The following is a 12,494-nucleotide window of genomic DNA, read 5'->3' as shown; positions in this document are numbered from 1 at the left end:
GGGGAAGGGAGGGGGGAGGAGCAGAGGGAAAGGGGGGGAAGGGGGCTTAGCTGAGGGGAGGTGAAGGGGGGGGTAGAGGGGGAGCAGAGGGAAAAGGGTGAGCTCAGTCTAGGAAGGCCTCTTGGAGGAGGTGAGCTCTCAGTAGGGCTTTGAAGAGGGGAAGAGAGGTAGTTTGGCGGAGGTGAGGAGGGAGGGCGTTCCGGACAGTGGTAGGACGTGGGATAGGAATCGACGTCGGGATAGGCGAGAACGGGGGCCGGTGAGGAGGTGGGCGGCAAAGGAGCGGAGCGTGCGGGGTGGGCAGTGGAAAAGGAGAAGGGAGGAGAGGTAGGAGGGGGCAAGAGGATAGAGAGCCTTGAAGCCCAGAGTGAGAAGTTTTTGTTTCGTGCAGAGGTTGATGGGCAACCATTGGAGGTTTTTAAGAAGGGGAGTGACATGCCCAGAGCGTTTCTGCAGGAAGATGAGCCGGGCAGCGGAATGAAGAATAGACTGGAGCGGGGAGAGACAGGAGGAAGGGAGATCAGAGAGAAGGCTGACACAATAATCCGGCCAGGATATTATGAGAGCCCGTAGCGGTAAGATAGCCGTTTGGGTGGAGAGGAAAGGGTGGATCTTGGCGATATTATAAAGGTGAGACCGGCAGGTCTTGGTGACGGAATGGATGTGTGGGGTGAACGAGAGAGCTGAGTCAAAGATGACACCGAGGTCGCGGGCCTGAGAGACGGGAAGGATGGTCGTACCGTCCATGGTGATAGGGAAGTCAGGAAGAGGACAGGGCTTGGGAGGGAAGATGAAGAGCTGAGATGTCTCCAAGGCAGAAGGAAATGCAAGACGGCAAAAAGGGAGAGGTGAAAGACACGTTCCCTGCCCACAGCAAGCTTACAGTCTAGATAGGGGTAAGCCTACTTAAGGAAATGATCATTTCTGGGAGTGCTGTCTAAATGCAATGCACTGTTCTAAACATTTGGGAAAGTACACAAAATCTAGGAAGTTCCTTCCTACAGACATAAAAATATTTACGAATAGAATGATCAGAATAAATAATGGAGGCTATAGACGAATACTAAGGGGCTGAAGAGGGTTATAGATAAATAACAGTGTGAAAAGAAACTGTTTAGTTGATCTGATTTAAGGGCAGTCTAAGATGAATATCCCAGCATCTACAGTCCTCAAGTCACATGCAAAATTATTTTCTGGCTTATTTGATGCTATTGGTGCCTTTCTACTTGTTTTGTTGCCTGTCTCCCCCTTCTAGACTGCGAGCCCATTGTTGGGTAGGGATTGTCTCTATCTGTAGCCAAATTGTACTTTCCAAGTGCTTAGTATAGTGCTCTGCACACAGTAAGCACTCAATAAATACGATTAAATGAATGAATGAATGGGAGAAATATTCAAATACTTAGTTCCAGGCTTCTTTGTAACTCCTGCTGAAAATCACTGAGAATCTGGGTAAGAAATTAAATGTGTGTTGTTTCTAAAATAATGATTTGATACACACTTCTGGCTATGATGTTATCTGACCATGCAGGTGTGTCATAATAAGTGATGCATGATAAGCAGCGTGGCTCAGTGGAAAAAGCACGGGCTTTGGAGTCAGAGGTCATGGGTTTGAATTCCAGCTCTGCCACTTGTCAGCTGTGTGACTGTGGGCAAGTCACTTAACTTCTCTGTGCCTCAGTTACCTCATCTGTATAATGGCGATTAAGACTGTGAGCCCCACGTGGGACAACCTGATTCCCCTGTGTCTACCCCAGTGCTTAGAACAGTCCTCTGCACATAGTAAGCGCTTAACAAATACCAACATTATTATTATTATTATTAAATAGCTTTGCTCTGATCAGTGTTGTGGTTTGAGAAAATTCCATAAAAATCCAAGATCACAGACTTTGGTTCATCTCTCGACTTTAAGCTCACTGTGGATAGAGAACATGTCTATTGTATTGTACTCACCCAAGCTGTTAGTGAGATCCTGCATATTTATTAAGTGATCCATAAATGCCACTGATGATTGATTAATTTGGCATACGCTGAAAGATTCCACATCTACCTCTACAACAGTTTGTTTCCAGCTTGTTAATATCCTTCAGATACATGAAATAATAAAAGCTAACTTCAGCTTGCTTGAAAAAAGAAATTTCTTCAGAATCTATGACAAAAACAATCGCCCTCAAATTAAATGGAAAGAAAAGCAGGATTTTAATTGTAGCATTAAGTTAATTTGACGTTATTGTTATTAGCAGCGTGGCTCAGCGGAAAGAGCATGGGCTTGGGAGACAGAGGTCGTGGGTTCTAATCCCGGCTCTATCGCTTATTAGCTTTGTGACTCTGGGTAAGTCACTTTACTTTCTGTGCCTCAGTTATTTCATCTGAAAAATGAGGGTTAAGACCGTGAGCCCCATATGGGTCAACCTGATCACCTTGTATTCCCCCCGCCCCAGCGCTTAGAACAGTGCTTCACACATAGTAAATGCTTAACAAATGCCATTATCATTATTACCTCACTCCATCTAGTTTTCTCTAAATGGCACGAACTGCCCTTTAAAGGACAGAAATTTTAAACAATGATATGTTCAAATCATTTCCATTTTATTTAACCCAGGGCAAACTTTTTTTTAAAATTTTTTGCAAGAACCTGTCAGTGGGAGGAGAAAATGACAGTGATCACAAGTTCTGCTTCTGTTGTATTCTCCCAAGCACTTAGGAAGTGCTCTGTACTTAGTACGTGCTCAGTACATACCATGGATACTAGTGCTCTTGATGATTTTTAAATCTAATTTGCAGTTTTCCTGGAGAAATTAGTTTTCAAGAATTATAAAGGACCCACCCTTCCCCAGTGAGTACCCTGACACATCCTGTCCTCAAAAGGAGCTTGAAATCGATGCCCTCGTCTTCCCCTGTACTCAGTAGCCAGGGAAGAACATTTTTCTTTCATTTAAGCTACAAAAATCAACTATTTAAAAATAAGCTCATAATATTTTCATTAAAAACCTTTGAAAATGATGTTAATATTCTCCCTTTCCTGAGCCCTCCAACAAACCATTGTTTTTCTTTTTCTTTTTGCTTCTTGTTAAGCACTTACTATGTGCCAGGCACTTAGTAGGTGCTGGTGGTAGATACAAGTTAATCAGGTTGGACACAGTCTGTGTCCCACATGGGGCTCACAGTCTTAGTCTCCATTTTACAGATGAGGTAACCGAGGCTCAGAGAAGCCAAGTGACTTACCCAAGGTGGCACAGCAGACACATGTGGGATTAGAACCCAGGGCGTTCTGAATTCCAGGCCCGTGCTCTATCCACTAGACCACACTACTTCTTTTTCCATGGTATACTATATCTCCTTTTGTACTTTCTTCTGAAAAGCCTCTCGTTTGATGCTACCCAAAAAATTATTTCTCATTTCAAATCCTCCGCTTGCAGAGGTCTATCTTTCAATCCAAAACTGTCATACAGTTCTTATTTCTTAATTTATTCATTCAACACATTTATTGAGCACTTACTGTGTGTGGACCACGGTACTAAACACTTGGGAGAGTACAATACAACAGTAAACTGACACATTCCCTGCCCACAACAAATTTACAACTTGGGAGGGGGGAAGGGTGACAGACATTAATATAAATAAAGCAATTGCAGTTATGGACATCAGTGCTGTGAAGATGTGGGAGGGGTGAATAAAAGATCCACATCCAAATACAAGCACGGTGCGGAAAGGAGTGGGAGAAGCGAAAAGGAGGGCTTTTTCCTTGCATAACAATACATTTTAGATCATTGCGAAGCTTCAATAAACAACAGATGAGAAATCCAGAAATTGCTAAAGCTCAAGCTTTCGAGATCATAAGGGAGACAGGATGAAAAAAACTCATCTGTCCTGGGATTTCCAACTGCTAAGGAAGAAACTAGAATACTTTGTCAGTATTGCAGTGAAGAACACATTCATTCATTCATTCGATCGTACTTATTGAATGCTTATTGTGTGCAAAGCACACATAACAAACAACTAAATCTAGGCACTAGCCTCAGTGATATTGTTCTAAAACCATCTATAACAGAGCCCTGTTCTCTTTTTCTTGTGCTTAGTATTCAGAGGTATCAATTTGAAAGAACTTTTCAAATGGGAACCAACTAAAATGATTTATGTCATTAGTTTTTATAAATTACAATTTTGCTTCAGGCAGTAGAGCCAAACTGTACGCAGCTTTTGTAATACACAGATCCTTCCAGTCTGAGAAGCCCATTATTTTCCCTAGTGCAGTAGATGTTATGATTGTTAAGTCCTTTTTAAAAAGGACTTTTCTGTTTTATTTCTCATAACAATAAAAATGCCGTCTCCAAAGGTTGCGGTAACACAGAGGTGTAATCAGAAGTAATTCAGTGAAAAAGAACAAGATTTCCATGAGATCTGCATTTCTGAAAGAAATTAATTTCTACCTTAAAGTCTGTTTCCCTTTTTAGAAATTATAGGATGAAAGTAGTTTCAAAAATGAGATCCTAAGCATCTAGTCACTTTCCCTGGGTGAGTCGAAGAAATGCCAAGTAACCGTTTTCTCTTGGGACAGAAAGACACCTTGGTGACTCTATTTATCTTGACTTTATTTATTGCCATCGTTCTCATCTGTCTGCCTCTCCCGATCAGACCGTAAGCCCGTCAAACGGCAGGGACCGTCTCTATCTGTTGCCGACTTGTTCATTCCAAGCGCTTAGTACGGTGCTCTGCACATAGTAAGCGCTCAATAAATACTATTGAATGAATGAATGAATGGAAGGGTTAGAATGCAGGTGGAGGATAGGTAAGCTTTTCTAGTAACAGCTAAGCTACTCCCTGAATCAATCAATCAGTGGTGACATTAGAAGTAATAGTATTTTGAAGCACTTACTAATGAATAATGGTATTTGTTAGGCACTTACTATGTGCCAGGCACTGTACTAAGCACTTGGGAGGATGTAAGCCAATAGGGTTGGATAGAGTCCCTGTCCCACATGGGGCTCATTGTCTTCATCCCCATTTTCCAGATGAGGTAACTGAGGCTCATAGAAGTGAAGTGACTTGCCCAAGGTCACATAGCAGACAGGTGGCGGAGCTGGGATTAGAATCCATGACCTTCTGAGTCCCAGGCCCAAGCCGTATCCACTGTTCCATGTTGCACTTGGGAGTATGCAATATGATAGAGGTGTTAAACACGATATCTGCCCACAAGGAACTTACGGTTTAGAGGAGGCGACAGACATTAAAAAAAATTACAGATAAGGGAAATGGTAAAGCAGCAGCATGGCTCAGTGGAAAGCACTCGGGCTTGGGAGTCAGAGGTCACGGGTTCAAATTCCAGCTCTGTCACTTGTCAGCTGTGTGACTGTGGGCAAGTCACTTCACTTCTCTGTGCCTCATTTCCCTCATCTGTAAAATGGGGATTAAGACTGTGAGCCTCACGTGGGACAACCTGATTCCCCTGTATCTACCCCAGCGCTTAGAACAGTGCTCTGCACTTGTTAAACGCTTAACAAATACCAACATTATTATTATTAAAGGATTTGAATGGCTTGAAACCTCTCTACCTGACTAGCAGGGACAGTTACTCCCTGGGCACATAAAAAATGGACATTGGTCCTTAATTTGAAAAGAGTACAATTGTTCTTTAGTTCAAAGATGATCCTGCCTTCTGAGGGGTTGCACCAAACAATTGGGCATCCTTTGAGTGATAATTTCTTGCACTTTCTCTAGACCATGAACTCCTTATGGGGCAGAGAACGTTATCTACCAACCCCATTGTACTGTAATCACCCCAGTGCTTAGTACAGTGCTCTGCACATAATAAGTGCTCATTACATTTCAATGCTCGATTGAATCATGAAAGTGCAGCAGTATATTTTTTGGGTTCCCTCTATTTGAGTGAGAAGTGCTTAGACACCAAAGTTAAATAGAAAAAGGGAGGTTTTACCAACAGTTGGAAATGTGCTTAAATTCATTTTGCAGCCTGTTCTAGTGGATAGAGCCCAGGCCCAGGAGTCAGAGCCACAGGTTCTAATCCTGGCTCTGCAACACATCTGCTATGTGACCTTGGGCACATCACTTCACTTCTCTGGGCCTCAGTTACCTCATCTGTAAAATGGGGATGAAGACTCGGAGCCCCACGGGGAGAGGGACTATGTCCAACCTTGTAGCTACCTCAGTTCTTAGAACAGTGCTTGGCACATAGTAAGCGCTTAACAAATACCACAGTTATTCTTCTCTGCCTTATTATTGGTGATAGTTTGTGCTGAGCCATTCGCTCTGTAGCCTAGCTGGTCTTAACGCAGCACCACACATTGTGATATACCTTCACACCGCTTTTCTACCCACGCGCTGCTTGTGCTACAGAGCATTAGGCAGGGGTTGTGTTTACCAACTCTCTTGTACTGTACTTTCCCCAGTACGTGGTCCAATGTTCTGCACACAGAAAGCGCTCAATAATCAATACAAATCAATAGTTTTTATTGATCACTTACTCTGTGCAGAGCCCTGTACTGAGCACTTGGGAGAATCCAGTGCGACAGAGCTGGTAAACAGAAGCCAGTGGCAGAGCTGGGATTAGAACCCAGGTCTCCTGTCTCCCAGGTCCGTGATCCATCCACTCAGCCCTACTGCCTGTCATAGTGAGCCTCATCTCTACTTATCACCTCTCCCTCTGTGGGGGATGGGAGAAGGTTTAGAGATCATTATCGATCCCCTCTTGGCTGTAAACTCATTTGGGGCAGAGACAGTGTCTGCTTATTGTTAATAATAATTATGGTATTTGTTAAGTGCTTAATATGTACTAAGCTCTGTTCTAAGTGCTGGGGTAGATGCAAGGTAATCAGGTTGTCCCATGTGGGGCTCAGACTTTTAATTTTAAAGATGAGGTAACTGAGGCACAGGGAAGTTAAGTGTCTTGCCCGTGGTCACACAGGAGACAAGTGTATTGATGCCTGACTACTTGTTTTGTTTTGTTTTGTTTTGTCGTCTGTCTCCCCCATTTAGACTGTAAGCCTATTGTTGGGCGGGGATTGTCTCTATCTGTTGCCGAATTGTACAGTCCAAGTGCTTAGTACATTGCTCCGCGCACAGTAAGCACTCGATAAATTCGATTGAATGAATGAAGTGGTGGAGCCGAGATTAGAACCCAAGTCCTCTGACTCCCAAGCCCGTGCTCCTTCCCCTAAACCACGTATTGTACTCTCCCAAGTGCTTAGTACAGTGCTCTGCACACAGTAAACACTCAATAAATTCGATTGAATTAATCAATGAATGATCAAAATTAGATACTCATTTTTGTTTTCTTTCCGGGCTTTGCATAGGTGGGACACATCACTCGGAGGATTGACCTTTTCTGAACAGTTTATGCAGATGTTAGTCACCCTCCCATCTGACTCAGTTTATGGATTTGGTGAACATGAACATCCATCTTTTAAGCATGACATGAACTTCATCAGATATGGAATGTTTACCAGAGATCACCCACCCATGGTAATGTGTTCCTCTATTAGTAATAATAATAATTAATTAAGGCGTTTGTTAAGCACTTACTATATGCCAGAAACTGTACTAAGCTCTGGGGTGGATACAAGCAAATAGGGTTGGACACATTCCCCGTCCCCTATGGGGCTCACGGTCTCAATCCCCATTTTACAAGTGAGGCAAGTGAGGGAGAGAGAAGTGAAGTGACTTGCCCAGGGTCACACAGCAGACAAGTGGCAGAGCTGGAATTAGAGCCTATGACCTTCTGACTCTGTCCACGTTCCATCCACTACGCTAGTCTATTCAAGTTCATTCAAGTGCCTAATGTGTGCAAAGCATTGTACTAAGCACCTGGATTTAATTATTTCAATTTGAATTTTGAAAAAAAATAGTGTATTAATTTTCTCTCAGGAAGCTTTCTGAACAGTGCATTTGTTTAATTCAGATTTTCGGGTAAGACAAAGAAGTCGAGCAGCATGACCTAGTGGATAGAGCACGGGCCTGAGCGTCAGGAGGACCTGGGTTCTAATCCCAGCTCTGCCTGTTGTCTTCTGAGTGGCCTTGGGCAAGTCACTTTACTTCTCTGTGCTTAAATTCCTCATTTGTAAAATAGGGATTAAGACCGTGAGTCCTAACTGGGACAGGGATTGGGTCCAATCCGATTACCTTGGATTACCTAGAGTTTAGTATAGTGCCTGGAACATAGTAAGTGCTTACCAAATGCTACAGTTATTACTATTTTTACCATTAAATGAGTAAAATATCATCTGTCCACCAGGCCACAGACACAGTATTCAGCATCCTTTCCAACTAGTGTAGCTAAACAGGTGTTCTTAGCCCCTGCTACTCCCTGATTCCCCTCTCGGGTTTGCACGTGGGGAGTTTCCAGTCCTCCGCTAGTCTTGACTACGGGAGGGAGGGTCAAGCAGAGGCCCGTCCACTCCATTCTTAGCTTGGGCAGCGGCTAGCCAGCGGAAAGCAACCTGCGACAAGTCAAAACTCACCCATACTGGGCAGCAGCGGCACGGGAGAGAGTCGAGGGTGGAGACTCAGGTTTTCTGTGTGGAAGGAGGCGATGGTCAACCACGTCCATATTTTTACTAAGAAAACTCTGTGGATCCGCTACCAGAACGATTGCGGAGAATGGTGGGGCGTTCTGGGAGAGATGTGTCCGTGGCGTCGCTATGGGTCGGAGACGACTAGGCATTTAAGACAAGACTCTCTGACTTGTTCTTGGCCCCAAGCGCCAGGCACGAGGGCACGTGCCTATCTTGATGTCTGATTCAATATTTAGATTTCCTATTGACAGAAAGAATGAATTGATTGAAACAACCTAGAAATATGGTCTTACCTTTTGATGTTGCAGGCATTTAGCAATCTTTATGGCGTTCACCCCTTTTACATGTGCGTAGAGAAAGATTTCAATACCCATGGTGTTCTGCTCCTGAATTCCAATGCACAAGGTAATAAAATTAATTTGTTTCAAAGAAATATAGAGATAAAAGTCTTCCATATGTGTTTGCTATTTTCAATTACCTTTTTCTTTAGCAGCTAATAAAATTATGGCATGTGGTTTATAACTGGAATGTAATTTCCAAAAATAGTTTATCAGATAAACTTAACAAGTGCAGTAAAATATTATGCTATGATGTTCTTTCGCTTGAAACAGGAGAATTGAAAACAGAAACGAATTTGAATAGTCACATTTGGGGGGAAATAACCCAGAAATGCTATTGATTCGGTAATATCTTATTACCGTGCAGGAGAGTTGTGAATATTGCCATGGTCACGTTTCTGCATGAATTTAGTTTTATAATTTATTTTAAAAATAATCTTGGGAGCTGTAAAGTAGCTTTTTTCTGTGAATTTTCATGTTAGCTATATAAACATGTCATCCGATGTTCTGTGACTTCAACATTTAGGATATTAAATGCTATAAAATGTTAGCATCAGATAATTTATGTTGTATGTGGTTTCATGCAATTCTCTATAATGACTCTACACTGTCAGGAAGGTCTCAGACATTTGCTTGCCAAATACCAGCACACAAACTGATAAATATTTTGTCAGTCAGTGAATGAAAAACATTTGAGTACTCATCAAGGAGTGTTATACACTTTAGAATATTTAAATGAAGGACAGGATTCAACTACTGCCCTGGAAGAGTTAGTCTAATGGGGAAAGATAATGATAACGAGAAGCAGCGTGGCTCAGTGGAAAGAGCACGGGCTTTGGAGTCAGAGGTCATGGGTTCAAATCCCGGCTCTGCCACTTGTCAGCTGTGGGACTGTGGGCAAGTCATTTAACTTCTCTGTGCCTCAGTTACCTCAACTGTAAAATGGGGATTGGGACTGTGAGCCCCACGTGGGACAACCTGATTCCCCTGTGTCTACCCCAGCGCTTAGAACAGTGCTCTGCATATAGTAAGCGCTTAACAAATACCAACATTATTATTATTATTATTATAGACAAGGCTAATTTAACTACAGAGCAAAAAGGACAGTAACATCATACCCATCTTGACCATTATTTTGATTATTTGTTGCAGTAGGGGTAATTGGAAAGAGCAGGGGCCTGGGAGTCAGAGGACCTGGGTTATAATTCAATAGTATTTATTGAGCGCTTAGTATGTGCAGAGCACTGTACTAAGCGCTTGGGATGAACAAGTTGGCAACAGATAGAGACAGTCCCTGCCGTTTGACAGGCTTACAGTCTAATCGACTTACAGTCTAATCTAGTCCAGTCTAGTCCAGTCTATCTTACAGTCTAGTCTAATCCCAGCTCTATCAGTACCTGCTATGTGACCTTGGGCAAATCTTATAACTTCTTTATCTTTCAGCTTCCTCATTTGTAAAATTGTAAAATTGTAAAATTTTCTTCCCCTCGACTCTATTTATTGCCATCGTTCTCGTCTGTCCGTCTCCCCTGATTAGACCGTAAGCCCGTCAAACGGCAGGGACTGTCTCTATCTGTTGCTGACTTGTTCATTCCAAGCGCTTAGTATAGTGCTCTGCACATAGTAAGCGCTCAATAAATACTATTGAATAAAATTGGACCACCTGCCTCCCTCCTACTGACACCTAATAAATGTGCTATTTGTTAACTGCTTATTGTGTGTCTCACACTGTATTTAACACCTGGGTAGAAGTAAGATGATCTGGTCCCAAATGGGACTAAAAGCCTAAGTAGGAGGGACCACAGGTATTGAATCTCTACTTTGCAGATGAGTAAACTGAAGCCCAAAGACACTAACTGACTTGTCTATGGGGCAGAGACTGGATCCCACCTGTTCATCTTTTCTCTACCTCCTTGCTTGACACGTAGCAAAGTGCTTAATGAATGCCATAATAATAATAATGATACTAAAAATAATGACAATAATAACAATAATAATGTCAGTTTTTGTTAAGCGCTTACTATGTGCAGAGCACTGTTCTAAGCACTGGGGTAGACACAGGGGAATCAGGTTGTCCCACGTGGGGCTCACAGTCTTAATCCCCATTTAACAGATGAGGTAACTGAGGCACAGAGAAGTTAAGTGACTTGCCCACAGTCACACAGATGACAAGTGGCAGAGCCGCGATTTGACCCCATGACCTGTGACTCTAAAGCCCGTGCTCTTTCCACTGAGCCACGCTGCTTCTGCAGCACTTCCTTACTTACTTACTTATGCAGAGCCCTTGTTCTAGCCTCTGGGGAAAGGTACAAGGATATCGAATCGCACACCGTCTCTGGCCCATAGTGGATTTACAGTTTCAAAGGAGAGGAACTGGAGACAAACCATCGAAATAACAAATTGACAAAATGAGTAAAGGAAAAATAATCCAGAGAAGCACAAAAACAATGTTGACAATAAGAGCTGCTTAACTAAACTGCTAAATAACAGTTTTTAGGCTCTTCGCTGTTCCTTCAGACCTGTCCCTAGTTCAGTAAACTTAAGCTTCCCAGTGTCCCAGCTCTTGTTATAAGTGTGCTGATGTTCTGGATTCTGCTCATCCTGTTCCTACTGGCTAGAACTCGATCCCGGTAATGATGGGCTGAAGAGAAGGTAGGGGTCAACAAGACTTCTACTGTTGATGTTTAGAAAACACTTCATCTGACCTCAGAGAGAGTAAAATCACAAACACAGCAATAAACCTAGAGCAGAAAGGACAGAAGAAGTGGTTGGGGAGAGATAATAATAATGATAATAATAACTGTGGTATTTGTTAAGGTATTCGGGTCGGAATCAGTTCCTGTCCCACATAAGAAGCAGCGTGGTTCAGTGGAAAGAGCCCGGGCTTGGGAGTCAGAGATCATGGGTTCTAATCCCGGCTCTGCTGCATGTCAGCTGTGTGACTTTGGGCAAGTCACTTAACTTCTCTGGGCCTCTGTCACCTCATCCATAAAATGGGGATGAAGACCGTGAGCCCCACGTGGGACAACCTGATCACCTTGTATCCCCCACCCCCAGCGCTTAGAACGCCTGTAGACCACGTGATGTGTTTTGTGCTCAATTCTTGTAAACTGGTTGAATAGCTCAACACAAACATTTATTGCTTAAAATGAGGAATTGGTGGTTACTGAACCCACTTATGCTAGAGAAGCAACGTGGCTCAGTGTAAAGAGCACAGGCTTGAGACTCGGAGGTCGTGGGTTCTAATCCTAGCTCTGCCACTTGTCAGCTGTGTGACTTTGGGCAAGTCACTGAACTTCGCTGTGCCTCAGTTACCTCATCTGTGCAATGGGGATTAAGACTGTGAGCCCCACTTGGGACAACCTGATAAACTTGTATCTCCCCCAGTGCTTAGAACAGTGCTTGGCACATAGTTAGTGCTTAGCAAATGCCACCATTATTATTATTATTATTATTATCCCAATCTATGTTTCCTCCTTTCAGATATCACTTTGAGCCCATCTCCATCTATCACATTCCGGACCATCGGCGGAATCCTTGACTTTTACATGTTTCTTGGACCCACACCCGAAAATGTTGTCCAGCAATACACAGAGGTTGGTACAGAAGAATTACATAAGCATTTATGATA

At 43.0% G+C, this 12,494-nt stretch overlaps 1 protein-coding gene across 1 annotated transcript in view; it reads left to right on the top strand.

Moving 5' to 3' along the window:
• LOC103165734 (sucrase-isomaltase, intestinal-like) overlaps positions 1-12,494 on the top strand; it is a 126,694-nt gene that overhangs the window by 26,650 nt on the left and 87,550 nt on the right. Inside the window, exons 5-7 of the mRNA XM_029082537.1 lie at positions 7,308-7,476; positions 8,834-8,930; positions 12,347-12,459. Of these exons, the coding sequence (XP_028938370.1) occupies positions 7,308-7,476; positions 8,834-8,930; positions 12,347-12,459 (379 nt within the window). The remainder of the gene's footprint in view (positions 1-7,307; positions 7,477-8,833; positions 8,931-12,346; positions 12,460-12,494) is intronic.

Source organism: Ornithorhynchus anatinus, chromosome 2 (genome assembly GCF_004115215.2).
Source record: "Ornithorhynchus anatinus isolate Pmale09 chromosome 2, mOrnAna1.pri.v4, whole genome shotgun sequence".
Classification (NCBI taxonomy): Eukaryota; Metazoa; Chordata; class Mammalia; order Monotremata; family Ornithorhynchidae; genus Ornithorhynchus; species Ornithorhynchus anatinus.
The sequence above is the reverse complement of the archived record's forward strand: the minus strand, read 5'-3'. Positions and strand labels throughout refer to the sequence as shown.